The sequence below is a fragment of the Hyaena hyaena genome, unplaced genomic scaffold (genome assembly GCF_003009895.1).
Source record: "Hyaena hyaena isolate Hyena2069 unplaced genomic scaffold, ASM300989v1 scaffold_190, whole genome shotgun sequence".
Classification (NCBI taxonomy): domain Eukaryota; kingdom Metazoa; phylum Chordata; class Mammalia; order Carnivora; family Hyaenidae; genus Hyaena; species Hyaena hyaena.
Window position 1 is genome coordinate 1,804,695 of NW_024080822.1, and position 25,785 is coordinate 1,830,479.

At 39.7% G+C, this 25,785-nt stretch overlaps 2 protein-coding genes across 3 annotated transcripts in view; both read right to left on the reverse strand.

Annotated features, from left to right (window-relative positions):
• Nucleotides 1-217: 217 nt before the first annotated feature.
• On the reverse strand, nt 218-17,074 carry F11 (coagulation factor XI). 2 transcript variants are annotated; one of them, XM_039241217.1, is made up of 14 exons: nt 17,020-17,074; nt 14,954-15,116; nt 13,371-13,474; nt 12,554-12,713; nt 11,152-11,261; nt 10,070-10,229; nt 7,627-7,736; nt 7,362-7,524; nt 7,166-7,272; nt 3,759-3,927; nt 2,389-2,564; nt 1,718-1,813; nt 1,060-1,199; nt 218-608 (listed from the first exon to the last, which is right to left on the reverse strand). In XM_039241217.1, exons 1-14 carry the CDS (start codon nt 17,072-17,074, stop codon nt 447-449), a joined length of 1,875 nt encoding a protein of 624 aa, XP_039097148.1. In that variant the 3' UTR covers nt 218-446. The 2 variants fall into 2 exon arrangements, with proteins under 2 accessions (XP_039097148.1, XP_039097147.1); XM_039241216.1 differs by having other exon boundaries at nt 13,368-13,474.
• A 6,316-nt stretch (nt 17,075-23,390) lies between these two features.
• The window catches only part of KLKB1 (kallikrein B1), a 32,056-nt gene continuing 29,661 nt past the window's right edge, over nt 23,391-25,785 (reverse strand). Inside the window, exons 14-15 of the mRNA XM_039241215.1 lie at nt 24,354-24,493; nt 23,391-23,870 (exon numbers count right to left, since the gene is read on the reverse strand). Of these exons, the coding sequence (XP_039097146.1) occupies nt 23,691-23,870; nt 24,354-24,493 (320 nt within the window). The 3' untranslated portion in view covers nt 23,391-23,690. The remainder of the gene's footprint in view (nt 23,871-24,353; nt 24,494-25,785) is intronic.

The following is a 25,785-nucleotide window of genomic DNA, read 5'->3' on the forward strand; positions in this document are numbered from 1 at the left end:
AAGTTGATGGTGACTGCTTTTGTCCTCATTTTCTCCAGCCCCCGTTTTTCATTTAATGTATCTTTTTATGGTGGTTGCTATAGGTGGTTCTACCTGAGCCTCTGACGACACAACTCGATTCTTTCCTGGTATATTTGGCAATATTTAATCTTAAAAAATATCGCTGTATAGTATTTCTTTAGCTCAGTAAGGTGTGATCAAAAGGCAAGAGACTGGACACTGAAAATAAACTATAATTATCAGACAAGGGGAATTGTGAAAATGACTATTTCTTTTGGCATGTTTCTCACAAATACCAATCCCCCTCAATGCCTTGCTGTCTGATACCAGAACCTGGGGAGGAAAATGGTGGCTCAGTGTCTGTCTTCTTCAGTCAAAGCCAAACCCTTCTCCTGGGAAGAATCTGGTTTGCCTTTCAGGGGGTCAGATGGCATCTGGGGACTCTTTCACATGGCTTGAGTTTTCTCCAAAATCCAGTCCACATACTCAACCACATTGGTGTAAACCCCTGGCCGTTCCTTTTGACCACAGCCTTCTCCCCAGCTGGTGATGCCCACCAAATGCCAGACTTCGTTGTGCTTACAGGACAGGGGGCCCCCCGAGTCTCCCTGTGACAGGGGGAGGAGAAAAAAGAAAAGGTGCACAGATGGGTTCAGATGCTTCTCATCTTACATACATGTGTCTCAGAGAGATTTCACCTAGAATTCTGTTCTTGGCCCATTTATAAACTTCAGTGTAAGTAAAACAAATAGACCGCGGTTCCCTGCTCGGGGGCAGAAGACTGCTTCTTAAATGTATTAAACATTCTCATGTGAGGGGCACCTGGTGGCTCAGTTGGTTAAGCATCCGACTTCAGCTCAGGTCATGATCTCCCGGTTTGTGAGTTCGAGCCCCATGTCGGGCTCTGTGCTGACAGCTCAGAGCCTGGAGTCTCCTTCAGATTCTGTGTCTCCCCCTCTCTCTGCCCCTCCCCTGCTCATGCTCTGTCTCTCAATAAAAAAATCAACAACCCAAAACATTCTCCTGTGAATATACTCAATTGGCTGAAAACATTCTTACCTTACAAGCATCCTTCCCTCCCTCTCTGTAGCCCGCACAGAGCATCCTGTTGGTTATCCTGTGCCCTCGGTAGCGCGTCTGGCACTCCTCAGTTGTCACCAAGGGTACATTAGCTTTCTGGAGAGTATTTTGTATTTTGTCTGAAAAAATGTTGGGTTTGTGACTGGAATAATCGCGTATATAATATAAATATGTAAACTTAAAATCAAATCGTACCTATATAAAAATCTAGAAAGAAGAAAAATATTAGGTTTACCTCATAGACCTTTTATAATTATAGCGTTATAGAGAATACTTTATTTAACATTCATACTTAAAACTAAGTATGGCTCTAACTGGAATTACTTCCCGGAGAAAATAATTGGATAAGAGGCTCTGACATTTAATGAAAAGTGCTAGGTTTCATACTAAACTTCATTAAAAATAATTAGACATTAAAGAAATTGTCATACTTAAAATTTCTAATCAAACATACATGGGATCCTCCTCACTTGGGTAATTTTGTCTCTTCGTCTTCATTAGCATGCTTTCTGTAGTTGAAGGATAAGATTATTTTACTCACATTTTAGCTGTATGACTTGATATAGCAGAAAAGGTTAAGAGTAAACTATGTCCTTTATCTTTAGGATGGAGCACACGGAGAAACATCATTTCTTACCTCCTAATTTTCTGTACCCCCATCCAGTCACCCAGCACTCAGTATATATTACACCTCGATCTCCTTTGGAAGGTAGACATATGGGTCTCTGAGTATCTAAATTTTGAAAATCATAGTTTAGTCATCAGAAACAAAATATATCTTTTCTCCCAGAAGAGACTCTCTTCTTTCACTTTCCCTTATTTGTGTGTTCTCTATTATATTCAGGTTTTGCCTTATTGTCATTCATTTCCATTCCTTGTATTCGACTTTATACATCACACATCCCGGGATAAGAGAACAAGGGAGAGATAAAGCATAGTCCTCTCTCCTAACTCCATCTCTTTAACTAGGTCTGTTGACTCTGTAGAAATTGCTTACTCACTCTGACCTGCAATACTTTCGTCCCTAAAAGGGAGATATAGATCATCTTTAATATCCCAATGTATTATAGAGTTATGTCATTCTTTGAATCTGAAGAAACTTGGAGAGAACCTAATGCTTCACCCAAAGTAAGATTTAATGATTAGGGAATAGTGCCAGTCTTAACAGACTAAAAGACTAGCTTAGCAGCCCCTCTTTCATGATAATACCACCTTGAAATTGTGAGGGCCAGGCCATGAATTTGGCAGTGTCAAACATTACATCTAGGTCATCATTGTAGATAACTTTCCATTTAAAATTCTACATACCTGTGTAATTCATTGCTGTTTCCAGTTTCAATAGGGCAATATCATACCCACTTTCTGCTGTTTTATATTGATCATGAATTATTATTTCTTGGACCCCAAAGAAAGATGTGTCCTTTTTAATTTCTGATTGATTTAAAATGCCACTATAGACATGCAAGATTTTAGGTGACTCTACCCTAAGGAATAAACAATAGAGGAAAAGAAATTTCCATTACCAAATAATTCCCAAACACTTGAGCTATACTGTTATTTATCTAGCTATTACTGATATTTTCTGTTGGTGGAAGGCTTTTTGGTGGAAAGGAGTGATTTCATCCAAGATTTTTCACTCACATTCCGCCTGTAGAAGGTTCTGGGTAAGCATTTACTATAGTAACCACATAAAAATGAATGAATGCTCTTTTCACCCTCTAACTCTTTCTCTCTTTCTCTCTCTCTCTCTCTCTCTCACACATACACACACGTGCACACTCCCTCTTCCCTCCCCCCCCATCCTCCCTTCCTCCCTTGTCTCCCTCCCTCTTATGAAGAGTTTTGGGTGTTAGTGGGTGTTAGTTTCAACCCTGCCACTGATTAGCTGAGAATCTGAGAAATACACTTGGATTTTCTTGTAGTCCATTTTCCCATATGGAAAAGGTAAAAGGTAAAGGGGGTTAATGACTTCAAACATATCTTTGAGTTATAATATGAGTATAAACAAAAACAAACACACAAAACCGTATCTGGAAACTCAGAGACTACCAAAGTGCAAAGAGGAAGTTCGGCCAACTAAAATTCCCTGGAGCACGTATACTCTTCCTGACAGAGTTTTTGGTTTGGCCAATACTAAAATTGACCTAAGTAGGGAATCCAATCTGAGGATGCACAATGAAATCTTCCTTCTGTATCTGGAAACATGGCAACATGATGGTGGGGTGGGGGGAGAGGAGAGAGAGAGAGAAGAGAGAGGAGAGAGGAGAAGGAGGAGGGCAACAGAGAAGGAGTGGAGGGGAGAGGAGAGGCAAAAGGGGAGAGGTGAAGGAGAGAATTACAGATTTAGAGAAGGGGAAATTCTCTTTGTGTTTAGCTCTGGATGTGATGCCCAAGACAAGCACAGATGATATGTTCTGATGGGAAATAACAAGAACACCCCTGGGCACGTGGATGCATGTAACTGGGAAAGCAGAATAATATGCCTTCATATTTCTGCACCTAATCTGATGCTGGTAGACCATAAGTGTTCTTCCTTTTTGCCTTTTTTTTTTTACTATAGAAATTTAATTTACCCAATAGGATAATTTACATTTTTAAAGTATTTACTAAAATGCTAATGACAGATTCAGTTTATGTGCGAGTCCCGGGGAAATAATAAAATTGGTAATGGTACTGACCCAATCAAACAGTGAGCAGCTGTTAGTATCCACTGGTTTCCAATGATGGAGCCTCCACACAGGTGTCTCGGGATGGGTGATGTGATATGCAAAGTTATCTGCCATGGCCACTCACCATGAACAGATGCCTCTCCTCCAACAATTCTGGGCTTGATTTTGGTCGTACATGCTACAACAGAAGGGTTGCAATGAGTAGCTTCCTAAATCTCTCTTTTCCATCAGCAGTTATGTTTCTTCAGGCACAAAGAGCAGAAAACCTTCCCTGAATTCAATATTTTATCATGACTTTGATGTGAAGAAATTTTATAACCAAGTCAGCAAGCAAAGCATGCACAGGAAAAGTGCATGACTAACTGCATGTCCTCAAATAATGTCTTATCTGGTACTGCATGATGGTCTTCTCCTCCATCATATGATAACCCTGATGGTTCTCTTAAAGCAATGGTTGTCAGGTGTGGCCCTTGGACCAATTGCATCACCTGGGAATTTCTTAGAACTGCAACTTTTCGAACTCCCCTCAGACCCAGTAGATCAGAAACTTGGACAGTGGAGCCTAGTAATCTGAATGTCAACCAGCCCTGCTGAAGTTTGAGAAAAGCTATTATAAAGGAAGCGAGCACTTTCCTCTCAGGTTACAGCTTATGTACAGTTCCTGTCTATCTTCTACTACTCAGGCTGACCTTTGGTCCCAGAGTCTCCTGCTCTAGCTGGGTACCATCCATGCGTGCGCTGCTCTTCTGTTTGTGAACTGCTTCTCCCTTTTGGCTTTGTTGACAGCTTGGAGTTCTCTTGGTTCAACCTTGATACTTTCCAAGCAATCTGATTCACATTTACCCCTCTGCTTCCTTCTGCCCTCGCTGCTCTGGGCAGGATAGTCCCTTCTGCTTCTATTTCCTGGGATGCCAAACATGACACCCACCCTCTCAATGGGAGCCTTGGCCAAATCTGCCCCAATAACCTAGATGGAATTGGAATGAGGTGTTCCAGGACAACAGTATTCTAGAGCAATGCTTCTCATATTTTAATGTGCATATGGATCACCTGGTTATCTTTTGAAATGCGGATTCTGATTCGGTTTGGGGAAGTGGGGGTTGCTGAAATTCTTTGTAGCAGGCTCACTGGTGATGTCAACATGCTCTACCCAGCCTACAATTAGACTAGCATGGCTCAGAGGATCAGGGAGGCTTCATGTCCTTAGCTAAAGGAGGAGGAATGTGAAGTTAGCGAAAGGGTCACCAGTCAAAAGCGAAGTCCTTGATGGTCTGTTCCCTGGTTTTGCATAGGTGTAAAACAATCTCTCTAGGCCTGTCTTTTCTCAACAGGAAATTGGATGTATAATCCTGGGGGAGACTTCAAATAGGAGGAGAGGACAGGAAAAAAGAAATCTTGAGGAAAACACTGGTTAGCAAGTGGAGGCAGGAACAAGCTTGATGTGTTTGGGAAAGCTTAAACAGGCTGACACACTGAGAAAAGTGTTCTCACCTGAGAGTGCATGGGGTGAGACTCATTTCAGAGAAACATTTTGAAGATTTTGACTAGATTCTGAAATTACAGGGAAGCCCTTATGATTTACAAGAAATGAAAGGCAAAGTTTAGGAAAATGAACAGGTAAGCAGTAACTAAAAATGTTATAAACAGTTCAACAATGACTTTATTAGGGATAAATGGTAGGTTTGGATGTTCATTCTATTTTGTCTCCCAGTTCAAACAGAATGCTGCAAATATCTGTGTTTAACATTAGATTTTGTGTTAGGAAACAATTCTTTTGACAGCCATTCCTCTGTATCTTTAGAAAGTTATGTTGGAGACCAATGACAGTATAAGACATGATAGTTAGATATCCCCTCCCATTAGGGTATTATTTCATCTGATATAGTGCAGGAAAACCCAATTATCTAGTTTCAGAAGGTGCACTAAAAAGGCTTAAGGTTTTATTTTCCTTTATCTTGTATTTTCTGCCTCAGCTATCAATCTCCACCTGATACATTCTGTAGCCTTCACATACCAGAATCCATACATTCATCAGAGAAGAACATAATGAAAGGAGAGTGAGGAATGGATTCTGCAACTTAAGGTATTAAGTGATGGTTCCCATTTTAGAAACTATGTCAATCACTGACAGCAACATCTGCCAAGTGTCCCTTCTTGTGCTTAGCAGAACTAAGACAACAGAATTATCATAAATGCTCCTTCTTAGATACATGTGTTGTAAGAAAAACAGAGAATATATGAGATACAACTTAATTGGCTGGTTTTTTAAAGGAGCTTGGGCCATCAGATCCCTCTACACTCCAAGAAGGCATGGTTTCCTAGGTAGGATGTCAGATCGGACACAATATCATACATGCTACAAAACAAGTTCTCAGTAGTGAAGGACTTACTCACCTTCTCGATGGAGAAATAATTCTGGCACAGAAGATTTTTATACTTTAAAAACTGTTACAAAGTATAGTCATCACTTCTATTTTATTCATTAAATCTCAGTTGAATCCTAAATTCATAGTACGTTATAATATTGGACATTAAGCAAGAAAAGTCTAAAACATGTAGTCTTATGTAAATTAGTAAGCACTAAAGTCATCATAGGCTATTATGGTGATTTAGAGAGGAGTGTGAGATGGTTCTTCCTGTTGGAGATTCTGTCTGCAGATGATTCTGTTTGCCTACAAACCATCCCTCAATACTACGCTCAGAAATTACTCACTAGAAGTGGCCACTGCAGATCTTATTTTCAGTGTAATGTTTATTACATTTTATGTATAAGTGTTGTTTAATCTAGACAATCTTTTTATTTTCTTTCTACCCTGTCACACTCATTGTTATAAATCGAGTTTTACCATAAATTTTTGCCAGTATTCATGAGTTTGCAGAATATTTTCAGGGGATCTGAAAAAATAAAGGCAACTGAAGACGAGCTACTTTATTTCTTGAATAAATACATATTTTTTCAAACACATGATATTTATTTATGTTTCAGCTAACTACCAAGTGATGGCTAATGGACAGGAAACAAATAATTTGATTAACCAAATTCCTGACCGATACTCCATGTTAAAGGATAATAAGAAAGACAGTTAGCCTTCATGGTAGGAATCAAATATAAAAGTGTTGACTGAGCCCGAGTCTCACCATAAAATACCAGCTATATACATGTGTCCAATTAAAAGACATACTAATTTAATATTAGGCAATGCCTAATATTAGTTGAGTTTAGTTAAGGCCCCAAATTTACCATTAAAACATGGTCAGCCTGGGTGACAGAAGTAAAAATAACAGAAAGTTGCATTCAAGTTCGTTATTGTACTAAGTTTCTTCCCTTTGTGGTTATTATTGACTTTGACAGTCGTGATATACTTGGTAGAGAATACCTTCTTCAGATTTATTTTCTCAGGTGACATTAAACTCACCATTATCCATTTTACATAACCTTAATGTATATCCAGAGATGCCTCCTCTCCCATGAAGTATTTTCGTTGGAGATCCATTTGAAGAGAGTTTTAAGTAACATTTACCCCTGCAAGTTGGAAACAGAGTAGTATAAACATAACACACCCCTCAAGGAGATGGGACAGGAGTATCCATGTAACTCTTTGTACGTCTTACTTCCCTCCGTTGCAAGATTCTGGAGATGGCGAATAGGTAAAAAATTGGCAACGGATGGAGTTGGTACACATTTTCTGGCAGGCTCCATGCCCTTTCACGTCAACAATGTCCAGTTCTTCTCCCAAAAAATCAGTGTTGTGGTAAAATGAGGAATGACAGAACACTAGGCAGGAAATCACATATCAGATGGGAGACACGCAACCTTACCACTAGGCATTCTCGGGTTTGCTCATCTTGATCAGGAGAGAGTGCTTGTGTTGTTTACCTGGGACACTGTGCCTGCAGGTTTGTAGACTGAAACCAGAAAGAGCTTTGTTCTTTTTAATGCGTGCACTTGGTAATCCACTTTCAGATGTTTTTAGGAGACAAAGATTTCTAACAATAAAAAAAAAGGGGGGGGGGGAATATAAATGTATTATGTCAAACTATTATGTAAAACATATCAAAGAAAAGAACCATTTTTATAGCACATACAAAAGTCAATTCATGTTGGTGTTTAATAGTGAATAATTTCGGGGCACCTGGATGGCTCAGTTGGTTAAGGGTCCGACATCTGCTCAGGTCATGATCTCACAGTTTGCAGGTTCGAGCCCCGCGTCGGGCTCTGTGCTGACAGTTAGCTCAGAGCCTGGAGCCTGTTTCAGATTCTGTGTCTCCCTCTCTCTCTGACCCTCCCCTGCTCACGCCGTCTCTCTCTCTTTCTCTCAAAAATAAATAAAATGTTATAAAAAAAATTTCGATAGTGAACAATTTCTCATTTTGCAAGTACTCTTCATACATCACTGAGTCAGACCCCACGATCCATAGATTGTAGACAGATCTTCAACATGAAACCATTTGCCTCCAAAAAATTTTCCGAGCTGTTTCTATTGCCAGTATTCCTAGCATCTTCCGTTGTCTCCTTTCTTTCAACACTCCTCATCTATTTCAAAGATTCCATAATTTCCATGCTATGGAGAAATCTGCTATCCAGAGTTGCTTTAGGCTCAGACAGGAATAAATGACATTCATCACAGGCTCCACACAAGCAGTGTTTTCTTGGAACAAAATAACTTTTCCTGAATAGCCCCACATCGTGGTCTAGAAGTGCTGTCCAGTAGAGTTTTCTGCAGTGATGGACACAGTCCATTTCTGTACCATCCAATTCAATAGCCTCTAGTCACGTGTGGCTATTGAGCACTTGAGATGTGGCTGATACAGCTGAAGAAATGAATATTTCAATTTAAAAAGCCAAGTCTTAGCTTATAGCACTCATGGTCCTCTCTCACCCTGTATTGAGAGGATCCAGTGTGTTACCCCTCTTACAGTTATTGATTGGGAATGTTATGAAAGGAGTAGAAAAGAAAAAGAGCGGTGATTAACAGAACAGTACAAAGGCATCTTTCTAATTTGTCACATTTATAATGCAAACTTTGAACCTCCTTTCTTCTCTGACTGCATTCAGTCCCTTCAATTACCAGCGGTATGCTGGTGATACCCAGACACAGATCCAGAACATAAACCTTTCTTCTTAGTTCCAGATTTCTCTTTCCAACTGCCAAGTTCAACATTTCTCTCTGGATATCCACTAGGCATCTCTTCCCTCTTGAAATCTGCTCCTCATGAACTCTGCATTACAGTCTTGGGTATTTTTATCCTTTTCATTCCGTGGGCCAAAAGTCTTAAAGCTTTCAATGACTCTTTCCTTCAGAGCAGACAACCAGTCAACAAGTTTTATTGTCTCTACATCAGATAATATATCCCAACCTGATAACTTGTCTATCACTTCCACTCTGGGCCAAATAGGGCAGAGTTTTTACCTATTTTGTTCACTAATGGTATCCCTGGTGTTTAGAACAGTGCCTGGTATATAGTAGGCACCGAATAAATTATATTGTTGAGTAAAGGAAAGTAACAGATATATTTTCATGTGACCAACCTAGTACTTCCAAAAGTCACTCAATGGAAAACCAGGTTTGCTTGATGGACAAGGAACTCAAGGGCTCAGCACAGCTGGATTGCTCTAGGGGGCACATTTCCCACATGAGCGGCCAAGTCAAGCAAATACCAAGGGCTCTGAGAATTCTCATTCTCTTATAATGAGATTCTCGCATAGAGCATCTCAAGTGCTCTAGGTTTTGAAGCAGACTTAAGTGGGTTTTTTTGTTTTTTTGTTTTTGTTTGTTGTTTCAGTCAATCTTATTAATGAGGAACAGCAACCCCAGTAGACATCCCTTCAATGATCAGAGAAATTTCCCATGTCTTAGTATAGTTTCCTGTATTAATACCCATCAGTAGGGAAACAGCATCTCAGTTCTCAAACCTCCCTCCACAATTACCCCCAATTCCATTCATATAGGCTTTCATTTCCACTTTCACTAATACTCCCAGCCCTTTCTACTCCAGGTTCAATAATCTCAAACTGGGCATTGGACTAAGTTGCCTCTTAATGGTCATCCTTATTTTCTTTATTCCATTCAGAATGAGACAACTCTCCCTTTGCTGCAGGCAGAGATCTCCCTCAGCTGAAGAAAATAAGAGTCCTTGGTAACATAAGATTTGCAGACATCAGGTGGGCAATGCAAAGAGAGAGGGGGTAGGAATTCTTCCTGGCAACTTCTGTCCATCATATATAGACATCCAGATTAAGTGTGTAACTGCTCAGAATTTTTAAAGGATAGACTATGATCAGCTGTTTTAAAGCATTAACCTTCATCTTAACTCCTTACCTTTCAGATTCTTCTGGCCACTCTTGAGAAAAAAAGGTGAAAAACAAACAACCAGGATGGTGAGTACAAATGCGGCGACAGACAAAGGCATCTGGAGCCATGACACTGTCAATGTTATTGTCTGCAAACGCTGTACCAGGGAAAATGTCCCTAATACAAGCTGTATGACAGAAGAAAGAGTGTTTAAGAAATCAATTCGCCAACATTTTCAGTAAAATCCCAGTCATAGCATTTGTAACTTCCCTAGAAAAGGTTTGTTACGGGGTGAAGAGGGATGAATAGGCTGAGCACAGAGTTTTTATTAGGACAGTTCAAATTCTCTGCATGATAGCGTGATGACAGATGTCATTATACATTTGTCCAAACCCATAGAATATACAACACCAAGAGTGAGTCGGAATGTAAACTATGGGCTTTGGGGTGATTATGATGTGTCAATGTATGTTAATTAACAGGAACAAATGTACCACTTTGGTGGGGGGTGTTGATAATGAGGGAGTCTGTGCATCTGTCCCAGGCAGGGCTATATGGGGCATCCATATTTCCCCCTCCATTTTGCAGTGAACCTAAAATTGCTCCAAAGAAATAAAATCTTAATAACAATTATTTTTTACAGTCTTTTAAATCCAAGATCTTTAATTTTTTTTAATTAGGAAAACTGGAGGGATTGTTTTAAATTTTAAATTCACGGGGCGCCTGGGTGGCTCAGTTGGCCAAGTGTCCAACTTCAGCTCAGGTCATGATCTCATGGTTTGTGGGTTCGAGCCCCGCGTTGGGCTCTGTGCTGACAGCTCAGAGCCTGGAGCCTGTTTCAGATTCTGTATCTCCCTCTCTCCCTGACCCTCCCCTGCTCATGCTGTCTCTCTCTCTCTCAGAAATAAAACATTAAAAAAATTTAAATTCAAATATAGCTCTAATTATATGGGACACAATGACATTTCTCACATAAAGAAGGTAAAAGATCATTTGGTCCATTTCATCAGGGAGCACACATGGGTATCCTAAGCTAGGCCCTTCATGCATACATACCATCAGCACCTGCTATTTAATGGCTAAACCACCTCACTGAGAAAATAAGTTACCCAGCTTAGAAAGCGCACAAGATTTCAGTGAAAATCCAGACACTACTTTAGTGAGCTTCGTTATTCTGGTTGGTGTCCCCATGCGGGTGTACTTCAATAGACAAATGTTACTGAATGAAAACAAAAATGGAAAAATGTTTTACTCTTCTAAATACAAGTAGGAAACAACATGAGACGATAAGAAATGCCAATTTAGAGACTTTCTGGGCTGACAGCTAAGGAACTGCTCTGAAAAGCATCTAGCTGATGCTGGGCTACGGGACTTGAGTCCTTCCTCCACCAGGACTTGAAGGGCCTCTGATTTTTGTCAATTCTGTTTTTCATCACTGACATGACAGCTTTGGAGAGATGATGGCCTGAAGAATTGGAGGTAGGAAATAATGAATTCTCAAGCCTTTCTCTGCTCCCCATGTCCTGGCTTGCTGTCCCTGTCGTGTTAAGTCTCATATATAAATTATGTTAACAAGATGTAGTTGAGCTGAGCTAAACACAAACTGTGAAAGCTTACTACTTAATCTGAGGATTTGGTTTTATTGCTGTCGTTTTTAAAATAAGTCTCAGATGCTTTATTTGCTTTGCACTCACCTTCCTGTGAATGTGGAGAGTGGAATGGAAAAACCCAAAGGAGAATCCAAATAATCATCATTTAAACTCAGTTCTCCTTTTTTGGCTGGGTTCTAGATCAGCATGGTTTACTACACAACCCTAGCATGTCTCAGATATTTCTAAATATAAAAGTTGGTGATATTTTTCCCTAATTTTTTTTTAAAAAAAGAGAACACAGATTCATCATTAGAGATCAGGGCATTTCTACATTCTCACACATTTATCTCTGGAATATTTCAAAATCCTGTGTGGGGCAGATTTTAAAACACTTCGCATGGGCTTTAGTTATTCTGTCTTAGAAAAGGAACTCTTACTTAGAGAGGTCTGCATAGGTTTTCCTTTGGTTCTATAATCCTTAGGCCAGGAATGACATAGTCAGATCAACTGTAACTGTCTCAAAATTGCCAATTAAGAAATGTATCACTTTTTAAATTACCTAGGAGATGCATTAAGCAGATATATATCTCTGTATATATCTATGTATATCTATGTATATACATAGATATGTATACACATATTATACACATGTATTATACATATATGTGTACGTGTATATATATGTATATAAAACAATGTCAGTAAAAAGACAGAGTCCTTAAAATAAAAGAAACACATCCAAATTGGTCTTTAAATGCACTTTCTGTGAGGAAAACTATTAGCACTGTACTTATTCTAGAAATGTTGTTTAGGGGCTAAAAATAAGCTTCTGGCATCAAGTTGAGGAGAAATTTTGTTTTCCATCAGATGACGTGATGATCTACTTCCTGTTCTCAGGCTCAGCCTGTGGCTCACTCACCGATGCTCTGAGCTTGGAAACTGCCTTGTTGCATATGTAAAAAAGTGACAGTGCATGTCATTTGTGCATCTCTCTTGGCATTCCTGAGCATTCCTGGTAATTGAGCTATTATAGTTCATGCCCTTCATGTCCAGGTCCATATACATATTCCTGTGGCAAGCTGGAGATAGAAGCAGAAAACATGGTGATCTTCCAGACTCCAGGACCAACCTGCGTCATGTTATGTTACCCACTGCCCTTCTTGACTTACTCTTTGACCTCTTCCAGCCACTTTTTCCCTGAAGTCCTTTGTTTTCATCTTCATCTACTTAACTTCCATGCTTACATGGAAGCAGAAAAAGAATACAATTGCCCTTCTTCTATTGCAATAATATTAGACTTGTCAATTCCTGTGTTAATTTTCTACCCTGGCCTCCCTTGTCTGCTTAACTCTACTGACTCCATAGGTTAGTCTGATTGATCCACTAACCTATCTGAGGATCTTTTCACTATCAAGACAAGTGTCATCACAACCTTTCTAGTTTTTCCTTTGATTTGAAGTAATATGTTTAATACAGACTTACAGGGGTGCCTGGGTGGCTCAGCTGGTTAAGTGTCCAACTTTGGCTCAGGTCATGATCTCACAGCTCATGAGTTCGAGCCCACTGTCGAAGCTGGGAATGGGGGGGTGGATCATGCATGTGTGCTGGTTTTTACTCTACAGTGAAAGAACTTCATGAGCAGGGTTTTGTTTTACAGCCATAAAACCATATGTGATATAACTACATATATATCATAGTAACTAGTGGTTGTGAATTCTAATAGGACATCTTACCACTTATTTGATGTGGGCATTGCTTGAAAGAATATCCAGAAATTGCTCCTGTCATATTGACCCGTGGCAGTGCTTCTGTCACACTGTCTTTCAGGACACAAGTGAACCTGCATGAGAACTTGTGTTTTAAAATAATGGATCTGAAAAGTCAGCCCACAGAAAGTCAGAGAGAAACAAATAAACTGCTCTGTCTGAAGCCAAAACAAATATTTTCTTAGCAAAGCTGGTTTTTCCCCCCATTCTACCATCCTTACCCTTAAGAGATCACATACGGTAATCCCTACTAACTGGAAACAGGAGTGGACTATGGCCTGTTGGTCAAGCAGCTCTCTGCCTGTTTTATCAGCTAAGAATGGGTCTATGTTTCTTAATGGTTACATTTTAAATAGTTATATAAGTGCTTATAGAATATCTTTGACTTTGCTCCTAGATCCATAATTCCTAAAATATTCAATCCCTGCTTTGTCAAAAAAAAAAAAAAAAAAGAGTTGCCAACCCTTGTTGTAGATTCTAGAGTAGTAATTTTTTAAGTTCAGGATAATATGTAAATGTCTATGAATGGAGCAATAATACACAAACACGCTGATAATTTACCTCTCTAGTAAAGCTTCATTACTGAATTTTCAAGTTCAACATGGAAACAAAAGTGGTGGATGGAATGTCCTAAAATTTTTTAAAGCTTTTATGTACTTGTTTTTGAGAGAGAAAGAGAGAAAGCAGAAGCAGAGGAGGGACAGAGAGAGAGGGAGAGGGAGAGAATCCCAAGCAGGCTCCATACTGTCAGCACAGAGCCCAACATGGGGCTCAGTCTCATGAAGGCATGAGATCATGACCTGAGCTGAAATCAACAGTCAGACACTTAACAAACTGAGCCACCCAGGTGCCCCCAAATGTCCTAAAATTTTTAAAAATATGACTATAATCACGAAATCACTAAACGCAGTTGTGAATCTGGAGAAGATACTGGTTAATAGCTATAAATTATATTTGGGGGACAACTGAGATGATATAAAGGGGTTCTTGTTATAATTTTTTCCTTTATGTAGGAAAAGGTATATTGAAATATTTAGGGGTGAAATGTTATAACGTTTTCAAATCATTTCAAATGGTTAAATAGATGGATAGATAGATAGATAGATAGATGGTAGATAGATATAAATAAGGCACAAATGGCATATATCTTGGTGACAGGGGACCACCGCACTGTTCTTTCAAACTACATTTATAAATATTTATTTCCTGATAATTGAGGAAAAATCACCAGTTTGAATAATATCAATTATCAATAATCAATCAAAAAGCAAGGACAAAATGATTAAGAGGCATAATAAGAGTAGAGAGAAATAAGGGTACCATTAAAATCTAGACTACAGGGAAGTTGTACAGTCCACACTGCAAGGTATGTCTCCCCCTCCCTGATCTGCCTAGATGCCATCTTTTTTCCTGCAATATTTAGTATTTCAATTGAAGGGCAACATGATTTCCCATCATTAACCTTCCATTTTATAAAATGGAAGATGAATATTTATTGGTAAGTAATCATCCTGTAAAAGTTACTTCCTCTGTGCAGAAGCGCAAACATTTACCATCTGGTAGGATCTTCAGAGGACGATTCAGCCATGAAGGTGAAGAGCAGACACCTTGGGTGGTGGGTACAGACGAGTTGGCAGTGCCTGACGCTTGGCGTGAAAACGGTAGTGATGTCTCCTCCTTGAAAGCCAGTATCTGTGAACAGCTTAGTTACACATTCTGTGATGTAATACATGGCATGAGTTATTTGGGGTTTTAGTTGCAAGTATCAAATAGATAATAATCTCACAAAGGCAAGCAAAGTAGGTCTACATAACAGGAAACACCACTGAACTTGGAAATCAGAGCAATCAACACTTTTAGGTTAGTTTGTTGGATGAGCAGCGTCAGACAGGAAAGGAAATCACAAAAGGGCACATTTACCTCAATGGAATTGTGCTTATGAGTGATTGTCTTGGAGACGTGGGTGCTTTGTGGGGAATTGAATAATTTCTCAGAGCTTTACTGGCAAAAGATATTCCTTAGGATCGCATCCACGTCTGGAATGGGCCGCCTTCTTTCTGTTTCGCTACTGCTTCTGTTTGTCAAAATTCCATGTTTATATGAAACAAAGGATCCAGAGTGATCATTTTTCAATAGTATTAGATGGCCCTGGCTATAATATACTGTATCACCTCACTGTTTAAAATGGGCCAGTTGAGTAATAGGAACTGTAGATTCTCAGAAAAATAACTGAATCCCATTCTAGCTGAAATGATACATAGGTAGTTTTTAAAGCTAAATTGGATAAAACTAATTTTTTCCCTGTTTCTAGAAAGAGATATCTAATATTCTAGATTATGGCTCTTTGGGTCATTATTACTCAGTCACTGAATAAAAGGTTGTAGTTTTTAATCTTAGTATATTTCCATTAAGAAGTCTTCTTAATATCTTTCATATATATATGTGTATGTGTATATACATATATATATAACACATATTATATATAGATAAATGTGTGTATATATATATAGTAAAAATGAAATACTTTGGGAAGGATAAAATGTAACTCACATATTTATTGTGTATAGTAACAAACAACATACCAATAAATATGTGGAAAGGTATGTAGGTACAGAGCAGTGAAAACTATTACTAGAGGCTTTAGGATTTAGTCTATAATCTTAGATGGGGAAAATTCCAACTTTATTTTCACTAACCTCTACCTAAAATGTGACATAGCCTTCCATTATTAATGTCACAAACCACAGGATTCAAAGTACCTGCTTTGTCATAATAAAATTACATATTTAGAAAAGAAAACATGACAGCTGCAGACATCTTCAAATAACATTACCCCTCATCACCAGCTGGGTGGTAATTATTACCGGGCAGTTTTAGACCCACCACTAAATCTTGTTTCCTCAATAAGAAGCTCATATACTTTTATATCAGGTTATTTTTTTTCACATTTTAACTAAGTATATTTCAGTATAATTGATTTTCTTGGTAATCCTTTGTATTTTTACTTTATGCCTTTAAAGACATTCTGAGAACAGAGTCCAAAGAGATCTCTGGGGAAAAGAGAGTCAAGGCTGTACTCAAAACCCAGCACATAAGCCTTCTAAATTAGCCAACTCTAACCTCTGCATATAGTATAATTTTCTCCAAAATTGACAGCTTCAAGAATGACCTGGAGGTTAACAGAAAAACCTCCCCCCCGTCCCCAAGCTTCACATGGCTTTGTGGGAGTGGTGAGGCAGACCCCCCATTAATGAAGAGTCTATTTGCACCTGGAAATGTTCCCCTTATCCACAGAAATCCCACCACTTGATGCAAAGGGAGTAGTAATTACTACCAGACTTGTAATGAGTGATGTAGGTTTGGATACAAATATATACACAGATGTGAATATGACTGTATATATGGACCCAGATTGCTACTATTATGAACAATGCCTGTTCTTCACTTGCCCTCCCTGCTTTGGAAACCCCTGGAGCCTTAAGTGAAAAATAAAATGATTTAATATCCTTCCGTGGAGTAGATGTGGGACTATAGATGGCTTAAGCCCTGCTGTTTTCCAGTCTTCAAAGCAGGAAACCAAGCTGTTCCCAATTCTTATCTAAGATTAAGCTCTACTTACCACTGGAAACTGAGGCAAATAAAATGAAATGTACCATTTGATAAAATAAAGCCATCCTACAAAAAGAAAAATGTGTATGTATTTAGAACATAAAATGTGAATTTATAATCAGTTTACTGACAGCAGGGTTCACAAGAAATAGGGAGGCAGAGGAGTGGTTAATTCAACGGTATTTTCAGGTTATTACCATAATGCTGAATTTTAACTTCCCCAAATCCTAGGACATGGTTATGTGTAGAGTTCAACACTTTCCTAGTTCTGAAGAACCCAGGACGGACAGGGGCGTGCCCCCATCTCTGCGTCCCTGCTGTCGCCAGCTCACCATTAACCAGATACTGCTGTCATCTGAGCCCTCCCCAACTTTAATTTTTCCATTTTTTTCTTAAAATTTTAACATTTTTATTTATTATTGAGAGACAGAGAGAAAGAGCATGAGCGGGGGGGGGGCAGAGAGAGGGGGAGACACAGAATCTGAAGCAGGCTCCAGGCTCTGAGCTGTCAGCACAGAGTCCAACGTGGGCTTGTACTCACAAACCATGAGATCATGACCTGAGCCAAAGTCGGACGCTTAACTGACTGAGCCACCCAGGCAGCCCCCATTTTTCCATTTTTGCGTTCTCTTCCAACTTGTTCCCTTTCTTTCCATCTTTGAAGTCTCTCTGTACCTCTTGAAGAGCTCTAAATGATTTTCTACTTATTAAGTTATCATTTAAAAATTCTGCTGCAAGTATATTCATAGGCTATCTTCATCTTCATCACCTATAAGTGTACTTTCCCTCACAGAGCAGTGAGTTCAATGCTTTACTTGTTACTTGTTTACTTGTTACTGATTACAAATTATTCTTTCATTCTACATCTCCTCTTAAATTGGTTAGGGATAAAAGCCTCTAAAATGTCAAGTAAGACAAATTTTAATAAATCAATCATTCTCTATGTAAGAATTTTTAAGACCCCCATGGTAGAAAAAGGTACTTCAAGGAATAATTGCTGGAGAGAAATCTTAAAGAATTTTTGAAATCGTACCTGAACATATTTTGTTTGCTTGGTTGCCACATTCTTAACAAGAATATTTTTCTTCTTCCAAAATGGTCTTCATCCTCCTCTAAATGAGCTTGTGCAGGAAACGTTCACTTAACTTTAATATTTACTTTTACCAGCTTCCGATGTTATGTAACATTGTCTTTTCCTACAGCATGTCTGTGAAAGCCCTCGAAGTCTTGGCATATCAAAAACGTACCTTGGTCGAGTTGCTTGCCCTTTCAATACATTAAACCTTTTTCTCTTATTTTACCGTGTATTTTTTTTTTTTAATGACCCCAGAGAGACTGCTAGAGAACTTGGATTTGTCTGTGTGGCTTAGCACTTGGCCACTCATATTAGTATGCCTGCTAGCCACAGCTACACTTAACCACACTTTCAAACTTCAGCTGTTAATCATTAACGCCAGCCTAGCTTGAGACTCACGGTCTGCAAAGAAAACAAGGAAGGTCTGATGGACTTATTGATGCGCAATATACCAGCGGGGACCTCACCCATTGGGGGTGGGGAGAAAGGAATGGGTGGATGGTAGGTGCCCACCTCTCCTAGATTCAGTTTCCCTTTATATCAAGTTGCCTCCTCCGAGGTTATGCTGATATGGTTAGTGCCAAGAGGCCAAGCTCTTTATCCATCTTGCAAACGCTGAAAGTCTAACTTATTTTTTTTTTTAAAGGAGAAAGGTGGGACTTTTCCTGTCTTTCTTCAGAGGTCTGCCGTGCTCAGAGACAAAAGGAGAGCTGGGAAGTCATGTGTCTAGCTTTTGCAAGCCATCAACAAATAACAGGTCAATTCTCTTTGTCTTGGAAGGCACCCCTGGTGATAGGACCTGCTGCAGTTCATAGGCAAGCTTGTGAAACACCTTCCTGGGTTTCACCTGGATGTACCTGTAAAGCGCCTTCCCATTGACCTTGAAAGAAGGGCTAAAAGCTCTATAGAAGCCATGGGTGGGGCATGTCCTCTGTTACTATTCATTCGCGTACTAGGCATGGAACTTGAGCAGAAACCGGCTTCCTCCACTGTAAGCCAGCTACCTGTGGGTCCTTGGCCAAGTTGCTTTATCTCTCTAAGCTTCAGTTTCCTCATTTATAATATTAGACAATAACGAGCCTTAGGATTTATATGTGATCTTCTGAAAACCTAAAAGAAATTTAAAAAAAAATTTTAAACCTTTAAAAAAAATTTAACATTTATTCATTTTTGAGAGACTGAGAGAGGGAACACAAGTTGGGGAGTGTTTCAGAGAGAGAGGGAGACACAGAATCTGAAGCTGTCAGCACAGAGCCTGATGTGGGGCTCCAATTCACAAACCGTGAGATCATGATCTGAGCCAAAGTCGGACACTTAAGCAACTGAGCCATCCAGGAGCCCCCGAAAAACCCTTTTTAATATGTCTGACTCACATAAATCTTAGTTCCTTTGCAAAAATAAAACAAAACTAAAACTAAATACATAAATTTTAGAGAGAGAATTTTATGGTTCTGAGACGACTTCTAATTTTTCATAGAAAAGCCAAGTATGATTTTAGGTTTACAAATGCAGTCATAATTTAGAAAAAACATTCTGAAGATGAAAGGAGAAATAAAATTACAGGTTTCCTTCCCATTTGAGATCCTTCTAAGTTGTTGGTATCAGCAGAAATATTGTACTTTGTTTAGGAACAATGTGGTGATGTGAATGTGATCTTCTGAACTTAGAAAATGCCACTAGCTTACTTTGAGTCTTTTAATATTTGGAGACAGATACAATTTCACTTTATGTCTGCTATACCTAGGTTGCCCTTATCTGAACCATTTCTCAAAGTGTGGAAGTCCAAGTTCCCAGTGGCCAAGTGCCTGTGAGGAGAGGTGACCCAGGATTAAGAACACTGGACACCACCTTTAAAACTCTTACGGAAACAGAACTATGGAAAAAGAGAACTTACTGAAGGAGACAGTGAGAGGATAATTAGTGAAGTAATGTAGATTTGAAGCTATTTATAAACTAACTGAACACTTTCTGAAAAGAAGAGAGAAGACAGCATTATGTCCCATAGGGCAGAAAATTAAGGGGGATGTGGACTCAGAAGAGGTCTTTGTGCAAATTGCTAAGGACTGGTGTGGCATTCTATCAGGAAGGCAGTTCTGCAGATATTTTTATTTCATCTATTGCCAAGACTGGGGGACCTGTCTTGGCAGAAAGAATCCTTAGTCGCTTTCTCAAGTTTCCCACTTAAAATGAAGCACATTCCAGTGACACAAAAAGTGGATATTTATGACGCACTGCTTTCTGTGAAGCTCAAACACAGAAGGGCAAATTTATGCCAAGGCAGGTTTTCATGGAAAACTGATATGTAAAGTTATATAACGTCCTTACATCCCCGTATTGTTTACTTCATGAAACCCCATCTCTATCCTAAAGCTTTGATGAAAAGACCATAACGATAACCTTCCAACCCTATTCAGAGAAACAGAAAGACTCTAATGAGAACAAGACTTCATTGGGAAACCAAATAATAACTTCCTAAGTTTGGTTGAGCTAGTTAGTGAAATCTCTAAAGCTTTTGAAATAATATAAAAATTCCAAACTATCTTTGTCCATTCGAGTAAAAGTGCAATAAGAGTCTTACTTGCTCAAATTCTTTGAGATTAAATAGACCTTCCTTTCCAACTAACGGTAAGTATTCTAAAGACCTCTTTCAACTAATGCCATTGCAGTTTAGAATTTTAACACCAACTACTTTTATCCTAAAGGCAAAGGTTTCCCCCTCCCCAACCCAGTAAAATATAATGCTTTTGAAGGCTAATGGAAATGGGGAATTACTAGACGAAATCTTGGGAAGAATCCAGAACTTAGTCTGCAGAGACCCAAGTGCAAGTCAGAATTTAGGAGCACTGATGACCTAAAATCCCCATCTGGGACAGGTGCACTGGAGTGGAGACTCCTTTTCTCAGCCATGGCCACAGTCAGCTTTCTCTTGGAGCTTCTCTCTCTCTCATCAAGATTTGCCTTCAAAGAGGGCACAGCCTCTCATGACCGACAGTCTCATTCTTGATGTCCCTGAAATATCCCCTTTTTGTTGTGTCAATGCTGACCTTCGATGGGAGTTTCTCGACCCTGCCATTATTGGTTTTTGGACCAGATAATTCTTCGTCATGAGGGGCTGTCCAGCGGCCTGTAGGATGGTTTGCAACATCTCTGGCGTCTATCCACTGGGTGTCCATAGCACCCCCTTGCCCAGATGTGACAACCAAAAATGTCTTCAAACGTTGCCAAATGTCCCCTCAGGGGGAGTTGTCTCCAGCTGAGAGCCGCTGCCTTAGAGGATAATGAAGGTAACGAATGGTGGTTACAGTTGCTCCTGTCACCTTTTGTGAGGCGACATGAGAGGGGCTGGAGACATACCTGGGGCATATGGATGCCACGCTCGGTCCAGCTCTGTCCTTGCCCGTGACCCTGAGCTAGTCTGTTTACCTCCTCAAGCCTCCACTGCCTCCTCTTGAGAATAAAGATGCATTTATTCATTACACATTTACTGAACACCCATTTAGACGCAGTATGAATGAAAAAGAGCCTCCTTCAAATTTGCTCACCGTTTGGTGAGGAAATAGGGGGTCAGCAATAATTAAAAGTTTTAAACTTAAGTTAGAGGTTTTGCACACCTTGGTGAGAATGAGACAGATGCTGAGGATCATGCTGAGGATGAGGTCATGCTGTGCTGTGCGTTCCACGCGTGCAAATGCTGGTGCCCCGGGAAGAGCGGCGCTGGCTTCCGGGCCTGGCACTGCCACCACCCTCTCCTGAACAGCAAGGCCAGTGACTTATGTGCCCTCCTCACTCTTCCTCGTGAGGTGGAAGTCATCCCAACCCCTCGCCTCCTGAGCCTCTCGCACATTTCTCAGTCCCATGAGGCTCCTCCTATGTGAAGGGCTCCTCTGTTCACCCTTCTGTGAAAACACGGTGAGTAACGGGGGCCATTCCTGTACCACTGGCTCCACCGGCAGCTGTAACACAGGCACTCACACCCCAGGGCAAGTCCACAGTTCAAAACTCTCCTCCCGGCTTTGCCGAAATGAGGTCATTCCCTGACCCGTGGTTGCCCGGCAAGCGTTCCAAAGTCCTGCTCAAACACCCGTTAGAATTAATCCTAAAAGCCAGAGATAAAAGATTCTGGTAGCAAGCCACTTATTTTTCGTTTTAACACGGAACAAAGACCGCTCTCGTTATTGCATGCCCAAGTGAAAGCTGAAGTTGTATTTATTTTTAATTCGTTCATAGAACCCAGCCAGACTTTATAAAATTCAGAACACTTACTTCTGGAGTAAACACTTCCCTATCGTGGGGGTTGTGAGGAAGCAAGACTTCTAGTTTCGCTCCGGCCCTTCCATCTTTGGCCCTTTCTACGACTCAGGGTGCCTTTCAGTGTGGACAGAGAAAATATTTTCAGAAACTTCGCTTTTTCTGTTTTTCTACTTGTTTTACACAATATTTTTTATAAATGGTGAACTCTCCTAAGTGTGAAGTCAGTTTTACTGAATTGAATCCAATGACCGAGTACCAGCTGTGGTAATCACTGGCATGTTTGGAATGTGGGTTTCACACGGATATACATCGAATTTTTCCAAGGGCGACTCCCTACCACAAGGGAATTTATAAGACTGAATTTATGAAACACTTCATACCTAACTGCTTCTTGAATTACTACTGCTGAACCCGATGTCCACTGACATCCCCCACCCGGCCCCGAATGGCAGACTCCTTGCCCTTCTCGAAGGCTGTGTGATGTGCCCGTTATAGTAGCTGCAGGCCTGCCAGCCTCTCCTGAATGCCCAGCCCGGGGCTGTGTGACAGTGCCAGGTAACAAGGTAGGAGGCCCAGATGAAAAGGTGTAGCTCATGATCTCACGGTTTGTGAGTTCGAGCCCCACATCAGGCTCCACACAGATGGTGGGAGTCTGCTTGGGACTTTTTCTTTCCCTCTGCCCCTCCCCTCCTCACTCTCTCTATCTCTCTCTCAAAGTAAGTAAATAAACGTAAAAAAAAAAAAAAAAGGAGAGATGCACTATTATTCTCCCAGGTTCAGAAAATCCATCTCCTTCTTAGAAAAGTGAATCTTATACAGGTTTCTTCCCTCCTACTTGGCAAAACAAAATGCGAGCTTGCTGTCCCTCTGGCCCAAGCGAGGCAGGCAGTGGTAGGTTTTAATGACCATGCAGGTGAGGAAGAGAGAAGAAATTCCTGTTTCTAAGATATAGTGTGATCCAGAGTGGCGCCAGCACAAGCACGGTGCTAGAATCTGGAGTCACTTACCTTCCCTTCTGCTTCACAATCAGAAGAAAACACCTTTTTCACATCACATTCTTTTGCCATTTTATTGCACAACAAATAATCATGGAAACGTTCATTTGCTATCTCCCGTTATTAGCATTATTACGGAACTCTGAAAGCCAGCCCATGCCACACACTGTCCTCGGCAGCTCTGTATGCATTGTCTCTTTTAACCCTCATGACAAGGACACGAGGTAGATGCCACTCGCCATGATTTTGCAGACGAGGACCCCACGGCTCAGGACTTGAATTGGACGTAGGCTGTAAAACTTATGCTACAAACTGGACTTTTTCCCACCTCTCAAAAGCTTCTTCATGCTGGTGACTTCATCAAAGGCTGGCATGTCCATCACTGAGCTGTGTTTTCTCTAAAATCCAGTCCACATACTCAGCAACTTTGGTGTAGACACCTGGTTGTTCTCTGCGGCCACAGCCTTCACCCCAACTGGTGATGCCCACCAAATACCATATTCCATTGTGTTTACAAACTAAGGGGCCGCCTGAATCTCCCTGTGTCACAGTGGGTGGAAAAATAAAATAATAGAAAGTATGACAGATGTGCCTTTAAAATTCTGTAGTCACTGCACACACCACACACATACAGCTTATTATACCTTTGTCTTACATTCCTCACTGGTTGTTGAATGTGATGAAAATAATTTAATTCAACGTATTGTTGCATTTTCTGTTTATTCCAACAAGGAAATGTTGACATCATAATCTCAGGGTCAAATAAATCTAATGCTCTATATGTTAGTACACTTTTTATATGTACCATTGTGCTCCCTTAAACATAATATGCCTCTGCATAGATTATAATATATATATAATAAAATTATATATATTTATTAAAGGTTACTTACAAAATTGCCAGATTATTTGCCTCTGAATTTTTAAAGGGAAATATAATGAAACATACTATGCAAAACATATTTTGAAGCTAATTTTCTCAAGTGGATTACTGTGTGTTCTTTGCACCATCAAACGTATTACCTTACAGGCATCTTTTCCTCCTTCTTTATAGCCAGCACAGATCATCTGTTTGGTTACTTCATAATCTCTATATTTTTTCTGGCATTCTTCGCTTGATACCAAAGGAATATTTGCCTTTTGTAAGGTATTTTGGATTTTCCCTATGAGGTAACCGATATGTAACTTCGCAAGGAAGAAATAAGATAAGTATGAAAAATACTAAAGTCTTAAAGCAAATCAGAATAATAAACTTTTCATTAAGGTCATTTCTTTAGATTAAAAATAGTAAGGGTGAGAAAGTAGCATTAATCGTACAGAGAGAGAGTAAAAGAGAAGGAAAACTGAGAAACAGAGAGAGAGAGAGAGCATGCATGCCATGTTTTGGTCTCTGATGTGCAATGTTACGACAACTCTTCCATGTCCTCCGTCTTCTCATCTCAATAGACATCTCTCAGAAATTCCCTCTTATCACTTCCAATCCCAAATCTGGAAGTTCTTGCCTCTCAGCTTTTGTTTTATATATTCAACATGATCATTTTAAAATATACAATTTCAGTGGGTGGAGGGGAAACCACCAGACCTCTGGCAACAGAGGAGTATCTTGTTCTTTGAGTAAATCCAAGTATCTTCCAAGAAGAACAATTTATTGACAAATAATTAAATTTCTACCACTGTCCAGATTCCCCTTGGGAACCTTCCTTATTTAGTTAAGGGTGCTTTTAAATTTTCTTCCTATCTTAAGGTACTTGTTGAAAATTTCAAAAATTTGAATTCATCGAGTAAAGGGGTAAGTCAGGAAAGAGCGTGACAAGCTTGAATATGTAAAGAATGATGCAAATATTACTTGCAGGAACAGTTTTGAAAAGGGAGAATAGTATGTTTCCTAGAAAATTTAAGGCCAATTGAAATATACCAACTACCCATGAGCAGAGGTTCTTAAACTGGGATCCACAGAAAGAATTCACTTGTTCTATAAACTTGGATCGGAAAACACATCTTTACTTTCACCGATCTCCAACTTCAGTCTAACTCCTTGGAATTATGAAGGCAAGCCCGAAACAAGGGAGTATTGGTAGTATCTACAACCTTGCTATCAATAGAAAGTGCAGATATTTTGGTGTCACGGTTATGATATTTGCACATTACAGTTGTGGCAGATAATGGTAAATATCATTGGTGCTCATCACAATTTCAAAATTATGGCAGGTACCTGAACAACTTGCTATTTCATATATTAATAAAGAAACTCATATATTACTGTAACATATCCTCTTAAATGTATTTTGATAACTCATTTGCAATTTCATTGTGGTCCTTCATATTTCTGTGTTTTTTCTTTAAGCATTCAAAAGTACCATTCCAGAAGTGGTTCATAGGCTATATCAGATTGCAAGAAGGATGTATTAAAACAAATAAATTAATTAAAGAGTAAGAGCCTTCCAGAAAGAGAGAT